Source organism: Hippichthys cyanospilos, chromosome 1, assembly GCF_059441005.1.
Source record: "Hippichthys cyanospilos isolate Australia breed blue-spotted pipefish chromosome 1, RoL_Hcya_1.0, whole genome shotgun sequence".
NCBI classification, from domain to species: Eukaryota; Metazoa; Chordata; class Actinopteri; order Syngnathiformes; family Syngnathidae; genus Hippichthys; species Hippichthys cyanospilos.
Genome location: NC_142369.1, coordinates 4,467,501 through 4,486,785, shown reverse-complemented (window position 1 = coordinate 4,486,785; position 19,285 = coordinate 4,467,501). Strand labels below are relative to the sequence as shown.

Here is a 19,285-nt window from a genome sequence, read left to right as displayed (position 1 = left end):
CATCACAGTTGCTCATGGTTCCAACCAATCCGGCACACCTTGCCAACGTCACAAGACCAAACGTGAGCTGTGATTGGTTGTTACCTGGATCCTGAGCAGATGTGATGTCATTTTCAGGGGATAGCCAGTGACAAAATGGCCCCACAGATGGATAAAATAAATGCAATATTAATCAGAATTTTGTGTTTGGATTACTGGGGGGTGCCAAGAAAAAAAAAAAAAAAAAAAAAATATATATATATATATATATATATATATATATATAAATAAATATAATAAATAATAAATATAATAATATATAAATATATATATATATATATATATATATATATATTATGATTTTTTTTCTTCAGACTTTATATTGCAACAATTAGGAACTTTTTTGTTCCTTCATTCTCAGTGGGGTTGACCCAAATTCGGACTGTTTGGACCTTGGAGGAGGTACACTCAAAGCAATAATAAAAGTAGCTCAGAGACATTTCTCATAATGAAAAGACCAAAATAATCCAATAGCTGAACAACTTTATTTGGTTTGTCCACTCCCTGGAGGAAGCGCCGCACTTACGGCTTTCTTAATGAAAAACAGCCACTGCGCATTCCATTCACTTTGCAGCTGAAAGGTTGTGAAAGACGCTGAAATTCCAAAAGGATCTTCGCCTTCTCTATCATCAAGCCGAGTCGTGCTCGCTGACGCTAAGTGTTCTCTCGTACCCAATGGATGCCACAGCTGCACTTTTGCCACTCGATACGTCGCAAAACCACCAGCACCTCACATATAAATCCGCTCAACAGGCCACAAAATATTCTGGACAGCTGTATGCACACACACATATATATATATATATATATATATATATATATATATATATATATATATATATATTAGAGCTGTGACACTAAATAATGAAATCGACAACTAATTTATCATCAAGTTAATGTCCTTAATAGCCACAATCATAATAAAATATGAATCAAAATGAATCGAAATAGATTGGAGCGCTAGTTTAATTTAAATATTAAATATCCAAATCTTCTACAAATGCTCTCACAATAAACGTGTTTTTTTTCTATTGCCTTCCATAGAAGCATGTACTCGCTTTGCGTTGAACCAATATTTGCAAATATTGGGTTATATTTCGGAACAAAGACTTTGATTTGTGCCTTTTTTCTGACGTTACATTCAAAACCAGTCCCTGAATTTTTACATCTATAAACAGCGGGTGAAATGAGTATTGAAACCGTGACTTATTTCCTAAGTAAATAGATTTGTAAAGCTGCTATTGACTTTTTCTTTTTTTTTTTTTTACAAGTTGTAGGTAACAACTTGTGCAATTGACATTTGCGACGAAATAAAAAAACAAATGTCCATAAATTATGTGCACTATATATTTCCATACTTTTATATGCGTGCGGATGGAGTGAATATGAGTCTGCGCTATCCATGGTTCTGAAATGCGGGTTTAAACGATTCACTGCCTCCCCTGCATTGAGCACTGTGGGAGGGACAGGCTATTTGAGTGTATGTGTGTATGTGAGCAGGAAAGAGGGAAGGGGGGGGGGGGGGCAATTTGCATTCACTGCCAATGTCATGCTCAACTTCAGAAAGCCTAAAGGGAAGAAGAGCTGGCCCATAGAGTTTGGAATAGTAGCAGAATATGTATGGAAGAGCATCCCATAATATACAGTATCTCAGTGGACTGTGACTATGTGTGAATATCAGCGAAAAGCTGTTTAAGCATTTAGAGGTCCGTGTACTAGTTCCCTCGCTGTCCTCAGTAGTAAAACAAACATGGCCGACTAAAAGTACTTCTATGACAAAACATCCATTTTCTTTAGCGGCTTATGCTCACTAGGGCCACCAATATAGCACAACGCCAATATAATGAATTAATAGCGCTTTTTTTTTGCAGCGATATCGCTAAAAGAAAGACTAAAATGAAGCGGTGCTTCTCGATTATTTTTTTGCATAGCCTGCCTCCAAGGAAAGAGAAAACATTTCGTGCCCCCCACTAGCTGCCGAGACTACAAAGGAGATCATTATCGAAGAAAATTGGATAAATATACCTAAAATTGTATTGTTTTTAACATTAAACAAGAACAATTTCAATCAAGTTTCAGAAAATGTTAATTATACTTTTGACAGGGGTTTATACAGCTTACAGCTTATTCTGCATCTGAAAAAAAAAATGGAAACACTTTTTTGACCAGCTGAAACGTTTGAAGTTGGAAAAAAAAGAATAAATAATACCGTAATTCCCAAAATTAAGGCCCAAAATACAAGTGCCTCCTGCAAATGTTAACTTAATTTTTTTTTTTTTTATACGACTACATTCGTGGACGATTGATTCGTCAGCCACACAAGCTGAGTTTTGACGCCCAAATGTGCATTTTTAGATTCTTACTTACTTATTACTTATTTTTACCGTATTCTTACTTACAATAATTAGCGTAACGGAACGAGCTAGAGGACGGACGTCAGCTGACCGTGAGCAGCCAGTGTCTTTTGCAGCAAACAGCAGCTCGTGTTAGCTGAGGCTGTTACGCCATTATTTTCAATAAAAGAAGCGAGCGGACTAAAACCAACGTCCGAGTCCATTCTTGTTCACACACATGAATGTTACTAAAACGAGAGGATTATCTAAAAGTTACGATGTATCCAGCTGATTCTATTAAGAGTGCACCTGTTAGAGAACACGGAAAGGTATTCCATTTGACGTTTACTAATTGCCGTCTTTTGACTTAAACGCACAATCATAAATTTGGTGAAACAGGGATGCTACTCAACTTTGGGTTATTTACGTTGAAATGACCTTGAACCGCGATGTGAAAAAAATTAAAAACTACTCCTGGCGAGATATTCAATGACCGCTCACACTGTGGGAAATCTGAAACAAACTTGACTTAACGCGCAACAAATATATAACGTAAGAATATTAAGGGCGTTAACATAAAAAATTGGAGCCCAAAATTAAGCGCGTCGTATACACAGGTGTCATATACTAGGGGAATTACGGTAATACATGTAAACTGATCGGGAACATAAACACCAATATTTTAAATATTTTAAAAACAAATGTTGACAGTGATTTAAAACGTTTTTCACCTCCTACATTGACAATGCTACAGCGCCACCTGGTGCCCCCACTGCCATACTCCGAAAGACAAATCCCATCGCTCGATTTTCGGAACCGTTACTCGCTGTAGATTAGCGTCCCGATAACCTTTTCTATTACCGCTTGTGTGTCCGTGCTGAATCAACAGTCCGCGACAAGATGGCCGACGGCACTCGCTTGCAAAGCGCTGACCCGGCAGCTCGGGACGCCGCCTGCGCCATCTTAACGAGACGCGAGACGAGTGGCGCGTGACAAATTCCGCCCGGGCAAAAATCATAACGCTAGCGTTTATTGAAAGGCGACCGCAAACGCCGCGATAAAAACATTTGGCGCTCAGATCGAGTCAATCAAAGCCGAGCGTTATTATTCTCATCAATTCATGCCCGAAAAGTAGTTCTAAGGAGACACATTCAGTCAGTGAGATAAATGGAGCGTGCGACGCGCCGCTAACACGCCCGTGATCGTTAATAGAACACAATCAGAGGTACTTCTTGCGCCCCGCACTTAAATCAGACGCGCTCGCAGATTGCGTGATTATTTAAGTGCCGTTGAAAAGTCAATTCACTTCGCCGGGCCTAAATGGATCATTGAAATGAGCCAGCAAAGTCCTATTACCGTCTCCGTCGCTCATCCTTCGTCGGATGCCAAGTCGCGAGGAGACGACGGCGAAGGCGCGCCGCCGCGGGATGACGCGGGTCACGTGACCCGCGAGGGGCAAAAAGCACAACAAACGACCGGCAAACGACCGGGAAACGACGGCAACGGAACTTTGCTAGTTCTTTCCTTCAGAGCCAAGTGGAAAAGCAGAAGGTAGACTGTACCCAATCGCACTCAAGTTCGGAATCGAGAGATGCTAACAAAGATCCCGTCCGCCTTTAAAAGGGGCCGTAACATAAAAAGTTGCCTTTTAGGGATTTTAACCATGGTCCTCGGTTCATTTCTCACCCTAAACCGGGGTGTCAAAACACATTTTTATGGTATTGCGTTGTGACGGTTTCTCTTTTTTGCGCATCGGGCTCGAGCTTAGTTGGACCCCAGTTGAAGGAAATAACAATATGGACTCGGACGTTGGTTTAGTCCGCTCGCTTCTTTTATTGAAAATAATGACGTAACAACCTCAGCCAACACGAGCTGCTGTTTGTTGCAAAAGACACTGGCTGCTCACGGTCAGCTGACGTCCGACCTCTAGCTCGTTCCGTTACGCTAATTACTGTAAGTAAGAATACGGAAGATATAAAAATGCACATTTGGGCGTCAAAACTCAGCTTGTGTGGCTGACGAATCAGAGGGCCGCTATAATTGTGAAATCAAATCAATTTTAGGTGTGTTTGTCACACTTCTAGTATATATACACATATATATATATATATATATACACATATATATATATATATATATATATATATATATATATATATATATATATACACATATATATATATATATATATATATATATATATACATATATACATATATATATATACATATATATATATATATATATATACACATATATACATATATATATATATATATATATATATATATATATATATATACACATATATTTTTTTTTTCAGATGCAGAATAAGCTGTAAGCTGTATAAACCCCTGTAAAAAGTATAATTAACATTTTCTATTTTTTTTCTAATTTTCTAAATTTTAATTAACATTAAAATTTTCATTTTATATATATATATATATATATATATATATATATATTTATATATATGTATACACACACACACACACACATATACGCCACACACATCGAATGACTTAGCGGTCTATTGTTATTTCATTCAACTGGGGTCCAACTAAGCTCGGGCCCGATGCGCAAAAAAGCGAACCGGTCACAAATCAAGCAGTTGGCTCATGTTGAAACAAAGTCCACTCGTAAAGGTAAAACTCTTTCTCCGAGCTTAATTGAGTTTTATCTCACCCTTCAGAAACCCCCCGAGTTAAACGGATAAGGTGAGGATTAGAGATTGGTGTCCGGCATAATGCAGTCAGACACACGGGAGAAGGAGAAGGGGGACCGTCGCTGAATTTATCTCTGCGATAAATCAAATGCTGGATGCATTTGCTTCTCCGTATGCCTGAAAAACGCACACGCTGGCTCTGGCGCACAAACCTAGAAATGCTTTTTGTGCATTTTTGTTCATTTTAGAGAAGCCGCCACAGATGTTAAAGAAACAGCAGAAGAGATGAGCGCAACAATAAAGAGGATTTTTTTTTTGACTTCGGGGAGCATCGGCAGTCATATATCACATTTTATTGCAGTAGGCTGACACCAGCGTTGTTTTTCTTCCATTATTCACTTATTTGTATTTTTTTCTCCCCTTCTCGCTTATCGATACATCTCCGCGCCGGCGCGGCAGCGGAATCGGCCTCCGTTCGCCGCGTTAGCATCCGGCTGCTCCCCGCGGACGCGCAAAGGAAATTGAAATATTGCGAGATTGCGAGCTGCGCGTGTGATCTGGGTTGACGCGGCGAGATGGATGGCGCTGCGGATGGAATAATTATCAGGGCGCAGGCGACAGCCACGCCCGGGAAGCTCGCCGCTAACGAGGCCGGGGATCGCAAGTTGACGTGCCGAGGCGGCGCCTTTTGGATTAGAAAATAAGTATTCCGCATAACGTGGCCTTGTTTAGTCGCCACCTGTTTTGTTTGAACAAAGATGCGTTCACTTGTCGTACGGGAGAAGGCTCTGCGGGGCTAGCGTGAGACGACCTTGACGGATAAGTCAGTCTTTGAAGCTTCAAATATAAAGACCCCCAAAAAAGACTAGTTGTTTTCTAGAACATTTTACTGATCATGCCCAAATCCTAAAAAAATCCACAACACTTTCATCTAAACCCTCCTGTGTAGGTCTTGGGTCAAAGTGACCCATTAAATGTTAAATGTAGTTTTTTTTGTTTTTGTTTTTGTTTTTTTTGGGGGGGGATAAATTATGTATAACCAACATAACAGATGAAAATAACATGTTTACATTTTTCTTAGGGCATTTTTCTTAATCACGCTGAGCACGGGTCATATTGACCCACAAGAAAATTAAGAGAAAAAAATATATATTTTTTAGTGGGTTTAGCAACATACAGAAAAATAGTTTCAGACATTTTTGAATGATAAAACACACCTTTGAGTCATAATGACCCAGAGGCATGATTGGGTATTTCAAAATGTGTGTGGTTTTCTTCATTAAGCTAAGCATGGGCCATATTGACCCACAAGAAAATTAAGAGAAAAATTTAGATTTTCTTTTTTTTTTTGGTAGGGTCACCAACATACACAAACATAGTTTCAGACATTTTTGAAGAGTCAAACACATTTTCGGGTCATAATGACCCAGAGTCATGATTGGGTATTTCAAAATGTGTGTCGTTTTCTTCATTAAGCTTAGCATGGGTCATATTGACCCACAAGAAAATGAAGAGAAAAATTTAGATTTTTTTTTTTTGGTAGGGTCACCAACATACACAAACATAGTTTCAGACATTTTTCAAGAGTCAAACACATTTTCGGGTCATAATGACCCAGAGACATGATTGGGTATTTCAAAATTCGTGAAGTTTTCTTAATTAAGCTAAGCATGGGTCATATGGACCCACAAATATGACTGCTATTCCTGAGAAAAATCAAGATTTTATAGCAGGGGTTCCGACACACCAAAAAACGTTTTAGGGACTTTTGGATAATCAAGCACACCTCTGGGTCAGACTGACCCAGAAACATGGGTCATATTGAACAAATGTCATTGACATTTATAAAGAAAAAAAAAGGATTAGTAAAATAACCCCCAATCCCAAAAAAATCTCTCTGACCTTTTAGGGAAATTAAACACACCACCGGGTCATAATGACCCAGAGACATTATTGAACATTTCAAAATTCCCACCATTTTTCTTAATTACAAAAATACAGCAATGGATTAATTTAGTACTTCATTACCCAGAGTAATTTCTTACCCGGAGATTACTTGCCAGCTTAGCCAAACCGATGAAAACAGATGAACAACAAGTACCTGCCATTAACCGCCTAGACTCCTAAAAAAAAAGCGTAAAAAACGTTTTTGTGAGCTAAAAAAAACAAACAGAATTTTGTCTTTGGGATTGAATGCTGCCCACCAGAGGTTATGAGTTAATCAAAAAGATCAAATTAATCAAAAGATTTGTGGTATGTAATATATATATATATATATATATATATATATATATATATATATATATATATATATATATATATATATATATATATATATATATATATATATATGTGCAGATTTTTTTTTTTTCTCGCCGCTAACTTCATGGCAGTCTCCATCGCAGTTGAAGTCCTCAGCGCTAATGGAAGCCAAACGCGGCGAGAAGCACGTACTTTGTCTGCGTGCTCCAGGCTAGCTGGGAACGACCCCCCCCCCCCCCTGCAGTTAGAAGCCCACCGCCCTCGCCTGCCTCCCATCGACCGTGCAGGAGCGTGATGAACGGCCCCGCCTATGATTTATGAGCAAAGCCTTCCACTCTTGCTCGCCGCAACCTACATGAGGTCCTAATAGCTTCCCGCCGTTATCTTCTTCCGAGGAATGAAGCAAGATTGGCGTCCCCGCGCCGATAGCGCTCACGTTTGGACCGCCGTGAAAACAAATACAACAACGGATCGCTCAATAATACACATCATTTATGAGGACGTATATATATAAAAAAAAGACCACACGAGAGACTTTTCTGTGATCTAACAAGAGGTTAAAAAAAATGGAGGCTAGTGCCTCAAGTGTTTTGGATGCTCAAAGAGCTTAAAAGAAGGAAGTCGAATTACAGGCGAAACGAAAATGTTTCTCGTACGTTTTTGGTCAAAGAAAAATTGTGTTGGTGAACTCAAAGGTCGGAAGGCGGAGGCAGCTTGACACATGTTACGATAAACCAGAAAATGAATTATTGGCGTGATCTCGTTACGGGACAAAAAAGGACTTTCCCTAAACAGTTCAACCCCCCAAAAAAGGAAAAAGGAAAATGTACAAGAATCAAGGGCAGTACAGGAGGTTTATGCCACCTCCGGATTAATACTCAAATCTATTAAGACAGTGGTTCCCAAAATTTGTCTACCGCAATCAAATTGTGGTATTTTCTATTTCGTATAGGATGCACCAACACTATGGCAACAATGTAAAAACTATAGCAACTATAGTAACTATAGCAACTATAGACAACGTGGACTCATACTTACAGTAATTCCCATAATTCCTCAAATACAGGACGCACCTGTGTATAAAACGCACCCTTAATTTTAGGGTCACATTCTGGTATTCTCTTAAGTCACATACTTTAAAGTGTATGCATATCTCGCATTTAGAATAGATAGAAGTTGTAATATTGTGTTTCACTTCTGGCTTGTCCTCTAAAAATCGCATCGATAAAGGCAATTTGCATGAATAAAAAGCTAAGAGAAATAGAAATTAAAAAAAAGACTCAAATGAGATTTAGCAGCATATATTAGCATCATCTTCCAATTTACTTGCTCTTAATTTGTAAAGAAAACTCGACAGTTCTTATGTCAAAAAAAACATTCAATTAGCGTTGCTTATACTCGCAAAAACCTGGTTCAAATTCAGGGCGGGAAATTACACCGTCCGGAGCTAGTTTGCGTCCGTCGACCGGGGGTCGGTACAGACAGTCTTTTTCGGTTCGAGAATTTTCACGAGGCGTCGTAAAACACTCGCCGAAAGCGGGCGTCGCCCGGCTCCGTTCGAATCTCACGTCCCCCCCGTTTGAGAACCACCGTATTAAGAGATACGACTCAAAACTTTGTCGGCACGCAGCGGTACCCTGACTTACAAAGTCGGAAATAACGCCGAATGCCTCCGATCTGGTCCAGCTCCCAAAAAGAGAAAGAAAAAGCTCCGTATCGCACGGAAAAGTTGGAAAGAAAAGAAGTCGGTCGCCCGCCGAGTCACCGACTCCGACGCGAAACACGTCGACACGGGCGATTTTCTTTGCGCGTATGTCAAGGTACCGTCGTGTCCCGCGGAAAAAAAAAAAGTAACGTGAGGAACGTCATCGAAGGCCGACACTTTGCTAAGCCCCTCCCCTTGACCAATCACGGCTTTGCAGTCATTTCACGCGCATCCAAGGGGCGTGAAGGTACGCCAAACGTGATTGGACCGAACGCCGGGGGGGGGGAGGGCTTAGCACAGAGTCAGACCCCTCCCGCCCAGCGGCCTGGCACTCACCGTCCTCCGTGGGCACGTAGACGTTGAGATAGAGGCAGTCCTCGCTCTGGTTCTGGATGTAGCCGGCGGCCACGTCCAGGTTGTCGGTGAACCACACGGGCAGCATGATCTCGGGCAGCACCCCGTGAACGTTTTGGGGGCAGACGGGGGCAAAGTGGGTGGCGTTGCGGATCTCCTGCCACGAGCCCGGGGCTTCGGGCGGCTGAAAGCGCCGGTCGCCGATCGGCGCCGTGGCGTAGGGCACGCCCAGGTACTGCTCCACCGGGCCGAGGATCTCGTTGTTCAGGTCCTTCTTGATCCCTCGCAGCTTGCCGTAGTTGGTGGTGACCACGGGGTGCTTGGGGGGCTCGGCCTTCTGACCGCAGGCCAGCGCGAAGAGGAGGGCCAGGCCCAGCGGTACGCAGCGCTCGGCCATCGGGGCCCGCTGGTTTTTTCGTGGACTCGCAAATAGAAAGAGGCGCATGGCCGCCGACGGGAGAAGCAAACGGGAACGGCTACGGCGAGCGGCGGCGCCTCGTCGGGGTCATGCGGGGGGCGGGCGGGGGGATTCGGGCGGCTCAGTGCTGGACGCGGGCCGAGGCGGCCCAGGTCGCTTCCCCGGCCGAGCTTCTGTTGCGTTCCATCCCTCTGCGTCCCGCCGTGCTCATTTCATCCACGTCGGCGCCTGAAACCCACAGGACGTACATTTGAACTCTTTCGCCGCCGAGCGTTATTCGGTGACGAGAGCGTCGCTCGTTTCGGGAGCAACGCCGCCATCCGATGGTCGCGCTTCATTACTACAGTGCTCAATAGGCTTAAAATTAAGAGGAGCGCCGGCCACGAGTGTCATCGCTCTATTAGTAAAAGAAAAAAAATAGTCACTGGCAGATTTTACATGATGGTAATTCTTGTCGCTGGCAAGGATAGAGTTCATGTAGAATAGTTAAACTTTTACTACCATCAATTTTGGACTGGAAGCCGCTACTTTTTTCTCAGGCTTTGAACTCTGCATCGGTGTGACCTACCGTAATTCCCATAATATAAGACACACTTTTTTTCATGAAAATGAAGGCCAAAAGTACGGGGTGTGGCATCTAACGTGCGTCTAACTTAAAAAACATTTTTTGACACAATTCAAGGAGTAAACAAGTCGAGTTTCGACGCACAGATACACATTTTTATCTGACGTATTTTTACAAACATTAATCACCGTAAAGAGCGAGAGGGCAGCTCATTTTAACTGTGCAAGTTATTTTTAATGAAAGAAGCGTGCAGACTGAACCGACATCCGAGTCCATGCTTGTTCACCCACAGGAATATTACTTAAATGGAGATGTCAAGATGTCTCCAATTAAGTGTGACAAGGTAAGGACTGTGCGCACCATTTAGAGATTTGACTTGTTTATTTCACTGTGGACTTTTGGCATATAGACACAATCATAAAGGGAGACAGAAAAAGGCAAAATGGAAGTATCGATGTTGCCTGAGTGAACTCTTGAAATCTTGAGTGAACGGCATCGTGCACATTACTGTTGTGTTTGTGCTGTATTCTAACAGTGCAAGTGTGTCGGTGTTTGAATGAAAATTTGTTGGTGCTGATCTTATTTCAAAACTGTAATGCATCATTTATTAGTTATTATTGTCATTCCAAAGTTTGTGTTGTTTTGGAAAAGTAAGACATGACACTAATACATTGCTCTCGCCAAAATATCTGAAAATATGGATTTGGCATTCTAAATGTAGCGCTTTCCTCTCATTACACATTCAGTGGAATGACCTTAAACTAAACTTAAGTAAACGTACATGCTCAAATTCACACCAAAATAAATATTATTGCTTCTGTGGACTTGAAAATGATGCCTAGATTGCTGGAAATACAACAAATACATATGTGCAAATAAAACGACCTAGACAAAGTTCTCTTCATACGAAAAATACACCAGCGCCATCCCAAATGAACTACATTCATGTTTTCAACTGCCTCAATTAATATCAATCAATTTATCATAAAAATAAATACGCTATGCGGGAATAGAATAATTTTCCAACCAAGATGGCTGAAACAAGAAAGTCTTCTGAAGCGCCGTCGGGACGGACCCAATTCCCATAGAAAAATACAGTACGCACAAAAATAAAGAAAGCTGCCACGCGAAAGGTCCGACATCGTCCCTGAAAGGCGACGCGCTTAACTCAACTGGGTTCATTTCAGGAAAATCCAGCGCTGTGCTGATTTAGCGCGGGCTGGAAATAAATCCGGCCTGTCATGCGGTGTCATGTGACCTGGGAAACCTCCACTTTGCCGGCCGTTGCACGCGTTTTATGCAGCGCAGCTGGAATTTGGACTTGCTTGAACTTGACTGCACCCACCCAAAAGTAAATATGACAAGATGGCATTGAACTTTTGCAATTCGATGGAGATAAAATGAACACGGAGGAATTTATCTTGGCGACAAAGCGAAATCCTCAACCAAAATTTCAATAATACCTCAAATGTTATCCTTTATATTACAGGGGTCCCCAACCTTTTAATCACCACGTACCGATCAGCGCTTGAGATATGCTAACGAGTTAAATGCGGACAAAGGTAGCACTATAATACATACTGAAGATAACAACTAACATTAGCTAACATGCTATCTACAGTCACAAGTTGTGGGACCAACAAACAAGCTAATTTTGGGCATATCACAAATAACAACATTCTTCAAAAGTACAAATTACAGACACTCATGGGCCACGTTTCACAGAGACAGAACAGCGTGTGTGTCACCAACAGTGACATTTATTTGTAGCTGCTTCCTGTCTTAGTGGTGGTTTCGGGTACTTGCTGAGAAGAGTATTATTGGATGTGTTTCAAGTAACTAATGAATGCAGACTAAGTTTTTTTTTTTTTTTTTCTCTGATTGGCTCTTGGTCAGGAAATGCAAGATAGAAGTTTTTTAGCTCCCTAGTTAATTTAGGGATTATATATATATATATATATATATATATATATATATATATATATATATATATATATATTCGGGTACTTGCTGATAAAAGTATTATAGGATGTGTTTCAAGTAATTAATGAATGTAGACCAATATTTTTTTTCTCCGATTGGCACTTGGCCAGGAAATGCAAGCTTTTTTAGTTTTTTAGCTCCCTAATTGATTTAGTGAATGAATAATTTAGAAACTTTACCATCAGCAATACGTTCACTTGTAGTGTATGTGACAGATGAATTTTTGACAAATTTGGACAAATGTTAATGAAACCGTCTCCTATAGTTGTAGGGCAGGCAGTTATAAATGAGAATGACATCCACCATTGGAGAGTCATGCGAAGCTTGACAATGCCATCTAGTGGACATGATTGCCCCCTGTATTAAGCATGATGCTATTTTATATATCTTAGGGTTACACCCTTTAGCTGGCTTTGTTTTCATGTTATATGACTGTGTTGTGTTTCAATTGCAGTGACACTGTCGTATCACAGAAATGGCGTTAACTTTAAGCGTAAGTACAAAAACAGAAAAAAGAATTATGAGTGCGGACAGAAGTAGACCAGCGCCTGACGAATGACGAACCAGAAATCACGTTGCCCTCTAGTGGTGGCGGAGATTCAGGAAAAAAAATACACTGACGGACTGACGATTACATTTTCACATGGCTTGTAAAAAAACTGGCGATGCCGGAAAGGGGGCGGAGCTCTTACAAAGCAAATAACATGTAAGTTGCCCACCTCTTGTATTCATAATGTCCTGTACGACTTATTTTTCACCTATGAAGCCCTTTGAGACTGTAGTGATTCAGGGCTATGCAGATAAACCTGATTTTATTGAAACTAATGGAGCACCAACATGTTCAACATTTTACCCCGCAAAAAAGCTATACTTTACTGACGTGACACGATCGGGGGGGTGGGGGGGGGCATGCAAATGAGCGCCTCCGCTCACAGCCATTCATGTAATCTTCAGCGCAAATCCTCATGTGACATCGGCCGTCACAAATGCACGGAGGAGATTACAGTGTCATAATAACATTGTTGAGCGCTTACGTAACGGCGCGAGATGCGCGAACAACCACTCGTAATGTTTATGCGCCCGTACACTTTCTTTTCCGACGGCTTTGCTTTATCGTCCGGATTTAATTGCCCAATTTAAAGTCGCCATTAAGCGCATATTTGCATCGCCCCGTAGCCGCCGGAGCAACTTTTACGCCGTGGAAACATCCCCCAGGCGAGACAGGGTCTAATTCAAGCCGTCGCAACTCATGGAAATCTGTGTTTTTATAAATGCGATGTACCAGTAAAATTGTGTGTTGATCAAACTGCGCTGTTCTAATAAAAATGGCCACGACGTGATGTAAAAGGAGGAATGTTATTGGCCCTTGGACGTCTGGACCGGTTGTCTCCCGCGAAAGAAACCAGTCTTCCTCCGACGGAGAATTTGCATCCAAAAGTGTCTGGGTGGGGAAGAGGTGAAACCAACCCGCTGTACAATTGGTCCAGGATCCTGTGTAATTTTGCTCCTCCGTTTAGATCAAATCCATCGTTTCGACTGCGCCGCGCTCCATGCGATCTTTCGACAAAAACCGACGCGCTCGGAAACCACGCGGGAAATTTACAGAGGTTCCTTCACGACTCGCATACGGATGACCGTTTCTCCCGGAATCCGGCCTATGGGAGCCAACAAAGACGTTTCGGCTCTCTGCGGCGCCCGCTTTTGTTTCCTCGCCTCAGACAGTAAGAAAAAAAACAGTGCTATATTTCTTCGTCGACCGTGAGTCATCCTCCAGACTTGCGGGGGGCATGTGAGGGTTCCGATGCAAATTGGCTCAATTTAGCGGGCATAATTGATCCGGCCTGCGTGCTGGCGGTGGGCGAGCGCAAGTGATTGATGAGGCGGGGACGAAGGGACCAAGATGGCGGGGCCAGACCCCTAACATATATATATATATTATATATATATATATATATATATATATATATATATATATATATATTGTTGATTTTGTGTTTTGCATATGTAAAGATATGTTTTATTGTGAAACGCTAAGCGGATGTTGTCACGTTAAGCACGTCCTCTTTAGCGTCTTGCAAGGAAGAAACACAATAGAGACTGGAGTGGCATGTCTTGAGCTAAGTTGTGGTTTTGTTGAAAATAAATACACATATTCTTGCTCCTGTAGAGCCAGATATTATTAGTTTTGTGTTTCATATGGTTATAGGACCCCTGTATTTTGTATTTGTAAAGTTGTGTTTTATTGTGAAAAGCCCAGGCACTTCCTGTATAGAGTCCTGTATAAATGTTTTGATTCAAATAAATGGACGAATTATACATACATATGTGTGTGTGTCATATACAGGATTGATAATTTTGTTTCTCTGGCTTTATTTTGTATGTGTAAAGTTTTGTTTTATTGTGAAAAGCTAACCGGACGTTGTCACATCATGCATTTTCCTGTTTAGCGTCTTGGAAAGAACCTACACACTCGAGCGCCATGTCCTGAGCTAAGAGGAGATTTTGTTTACAAAAAATATGAATATTCTTGCGCCCGAAGTCTGTTTATTCAGCATAAATAAATGGTTTGTTTACTAGCGATTATCATTTACGACAACGTGCGATATTTGGTCCGGCGTAATAAGAGAATATCAGAATATCAGTCGCTGGTTAAGTCTTTCTGAAAGTTTTCCACTGGCTAGTTTAGTTTCATTTTCTTGGTTGCATTTTTTGCTGTTGTTTTACGTTTCGATATTTGTGTGTATTTTTTGCTTCCATCTGGTTTTGTGAGTGCATCTTTTTTTTTTTTCGCTCATTTTGTTTCCATTTATAGTTTGCTGTTTTTTTGTTTGTTTTTGACACATTCCCGTTTTCGCGAAAAACATCAGATTGGTGGAGACGAGACATTTTAGAGACTGCCCCCTGGTGGTCAACGTTTCAATTAATGTTATGCTTCAATGAAATCACGGCTATTTAATTAACATCCAATTCACTCTGCGGATATTTTTGGGGCAGGCGCAAAAGCATCATCATTCCAAAACTGCTATATTAAGCTATGCTTTAAGAAATGCAATATTTTTCATAATGATTACAGGCGAGCCTGCTCTTGACTGAGGATATTTTCCATTTGGGGGTTAAGAGCGCGCTGCCTCCTCTTTGCAATTACTGCACCATCCACACCTCAAGGCGAAGCGAGCCAGTTGGCAAACTCCGCAGCGTTAATCACACAACATTTTGAGTCTCCTGCTGTTTAGCGCAGCCTCTCCCTCCCCCGTCCTCCCCCCATTCGCCCGCCCGCCAAGCTCGGCGGCAGCTGGCGAGCTTGCTCAAAGGCACGTCAAGCCCTCGTTTGCCCATCGCTCGCATGATGTGTTTTACAGTGGCGAGGGCGCTCGTTTGTTTTGCCAAATTAGCAGGGTGGCGGCGGGGAAGGGCGGGGGGAAGGGGGTGTCAACTCGTTCCGAATCTCCTTTTTTGTGTTTTTGTCGATTCCGTGCCTTTATGAGAAGACGGCGGATTCCAAAAATCACTACGCGCGTCGTCGAAGTGGCAAAACATTAAATGTGTTTTTCTCAAAAGACTTTCAACTTTTGTAACTTGGCCACTTTTTGAGATACCTCTATGTATTATACGGCAGTCGTATAATGTACACCGGTCCGCGGCCCGGTACTGGTCCATGGATCAACTGGTACCGGCTAATAATGATGTTTTGGAACTGATTTAGTTCATCATTTAACAGTTCCTTCATTTGCGCTATGTTTGGCTTGATCTGTGTTTTTTGGCGCCGCCTCTGGCCGCTGTTGATATTGCAATTTGTAGTGAGGAAGGATGGTGTAGCTTCACTTGAGAGCAGGGTCCATCAGTCCACAGTAAAAATCTCAATCTGGTACCGGCTAATAATGATGTTTTGGAACTGATTTAGTTGATCTTTTGACAGTTCATTTGTGCTTTGTTTGGCTTGATCTGTGTTTTTTGGCGCCGCCCCTGGCTGCTGTTGATATTGCATTTTGAGTGAGGAACGATAGCGTAGCTTCACTTGAGAGCAGGGACCATCGGTCCACAGTAAAAATCTCAATCTGGTACCGGCTAATAATGATGTTTAGGAGCTGATTTAGTCTATCCTTTTACAGGTCGTTCATTTGTGCTTTGTTGGCTTGATCTGTGTTTTTTGGCGCCGCCTCTGGCCGCTGTTAATATTGCAATTTGTAGTGAGGAAGGATGGTGTAGCTTCACTTGAGAGCAGGGTCCATCAGTCCACAGTAAAAATCTCAATCTGGTACCGGCTAATAATGTTGTTTTGGAACTGATTTAGTTGATCTTTTGACAGTTCATTTGTGCTTTGTTTGGCTTGATCTGTGTTTTTTGGCGCCGCCCCTGGCTGCTGTTGATATTGCATTTTGAGTGAGGAAGGATGGCGTAGCTTCACTTGAGAGCAGGGACTATCGGTCCACAGTAAAAATCTCAATCTGGTACCGGCTAATAATGATGTTTAGGAGCTGATTTAGTCTATCCTCTTACAGGTCGTTCATTTGTGCTTTGTTGGCTTGATCTGTGTTTTTTGGCGCCGCCTCTGGCCGCTGTTGATATTGCAATTTGTAGTGAGGAAGGATGGTGTGGCTTCACTTGAGAGCAGGGTCCATCGGCCCACAGTAAAAATCTCAAATGTTGACCGATCCGCGGTGATAAAAATATTGGGGACCCTTGTAATACACATCATTGAAAAGAAATTGAAATATAACAACGTCTCAATTTTCCGAGACGAAAGACGGGTTTGGTCTAAAAAAATAAACACGCCGCGTCATCGGCGGCAATAGCGCCGACGTGACTTACAGGAAGCGCCGCAATCACTTTGGATGAAGATGAAAATATCTGGGCCGAGCAAAGGTTGGATGCGTCATCTTCGCAGTCAATTAAGGCCCCCCGATGCCGTAATTAATGTGTGAGCAGACTTTAATTAGCGCGGAGTCCGCCTCGCATTAGTCAGCGCCTCCGCAAGCTCGACACGTCGTGGCGGACGTGCGCAAACACGCTGCGTTGGTTCTGCATGGATAAAGAGGAAGTCCGATGACATTCTGCTCGAAACGCGTGTGCCGGGTCAACGATTAAAAGGTTAAAATTGTGCTTAGCGGGCTAACCGTGGCTGACACATGCAAGTGTGTGTGTGTGTGTGTGTGTGTGTGTGAGAGATAGACCATCAGTGGGAACAATTAACTCGGCTGACCCGGTTGCCACGGCGACAGCTGCAGCCGATGTGACAGGGCCGGCTGTCAAATAGGCCGGTCCATTATACAGCCCCCCCCCCCCATACTGCATGGGATTAAGATTTCAGTTCGTAATTTCAATGGAGCACCTCGGACATGCCGAATAAAGACACAGGATGTCACGCCTGTAACCATTAAGTCATTCAGTGCCAAAGACATATTTTCACGTTTTTTTTTAAAGAGTCTAGAAATCCAATCCCAGGTACGTATTTATATTTTTCTTCTATTTTTCTCACATGTAGTATGTAAAAAGGGCTGGTACAAAATAAAAAAGACAAAAGTAATCAATTACTCTAGATTCTTACTTAATACCTAAATTAATTGTTAAACAGACTAAAGTACTAGAGTAATTGATTACTTTAACATTTAAGTAGTCGATTCATAATTTTTAGTATTACTACAGTTCTTAATTTAATAATCACTTAACCAGCAATTTTAACAGCTTCCTTTAGCAAAAAAAAATACATATTTATACATGCCTGAAAAAGATGTCAAAATATGTATTTGTCTTTGAATGAGTGAATAGAAAAAAATATGTATCTATAAATGTTAAAATGTTTTTCTCGAGGTCTAAGCAGTGGAAAATGCTATGTTTTTAGCATTTCGCTAACAACAACCAATCACAGCGCAGCTTGTCAAAGTCACATGACCAAAGGTCAGTTGCGATGCCTGAGCATGTGATGGCATCCTTCAAAATGTCTTTTTCAAGGGATTATTTGCGCTTGTTTTGTTTTTTTGTTATCACATTAACCATATACAAAATAACATTTTTTTGCTAAAAATGTCGTGTTAACGTTCAAACGGAAAAGTGGAGGAATTATTTTGGACTTGCAAACTCCTTTCAATGTACTGGCAAGTACGTTTGAATGTACTTGTAGGCTAAATGTTAAAAAATACATTTTTTCCATGATCTTTTTGGGCAGAGGTGAGCAAATTCATGGAGGACCACATGGGGGGGGGGAAATCTATGGGCTGGACCAATAAAATCAGAAAACTTTAAAACAACAGATTCAGATTTTTTTTTTTCAAGACTGTCCAAAATAGTACAAGCAAAATACCACTATTAATCACTAAATATTTCAAGTTTTTCATTTATTGGGAAAAAAAAAAAAAAAAAAAAACAGTTCGAGGACCACAACTGGCCCGCGGGCCGTATGTTTAACACCCCCACTATTGATGTGCATTTGCATATTCAGTGGTATTATGGGAAAGAATGGCAAACTGACATAAAAAAAAAAAAAACTTAATTTTCAAACATTTGTATTATGTAGGACAAATAATTTGAAAAACTGCTCTGTTTTTAGCATCTATCTTACAACAGCCAATCACATCTCAGCTTTGTGAATGTCATATGACTAAAGCCGGAAAACAGGTCAGCTGTGATTGGTCAGTGACCATGCGTCCTTAAAGATATGAAATCAAATTGGATCAGATGAGAAAAGACAACATTTGGACTTTACTGCTTACTTTAAAAGGCGATCCACCGAGAAGACACGACAACGAGATGCAAATACGAAGCTCCGTGCGGCTATTTTTTTTTTTTTGTGTCTGTGTGTCACACTTCCTTCAAAGTGTTTCTATAAATAGACGCAACGTGCCACGCTAGGCAGCGCGATGTGTTATATAAGCTCGCACCAGTAGCGGCATCTGAGCTGCGAAGCAAATGCACCCACCATTTTTTTTTTTTTTTAATTAATAGTCCAGCTTTTTCTTAGTGTCCA

The 19,285-nt window shown here is 41.5% G+C and overlaps 1 protein-coding gene across 7 annotated transcripts in view; it reads right to left on the bottom strand.

The window, feature by feature from the left end:
• Positions 1 to 19,285, bottom strand: part of nlgn2a (neuroligin 2a) — a 201,680-nt gene that overhangs the window by 49,891 nt on the left and 132,504 nt on the right. For all 7 annotated transcript variants that reach the window (XM_088407472.1, XM_088407499.1, XM_088407490.1 and 4 more), the window contains one exon: positions 9,341 to 10,004. In XM_088407472.1, coding sequence (XP_088263598.1) covers positions 9,341 to 9,803 — 463 coding nt within the window. In that variant the 5' untranslated portion in view covers positions 9,804 to 10,004. The remainder of the gene's footprint in view (positions 1 to 9,340; positions 10,005 to 19,285) is intronic.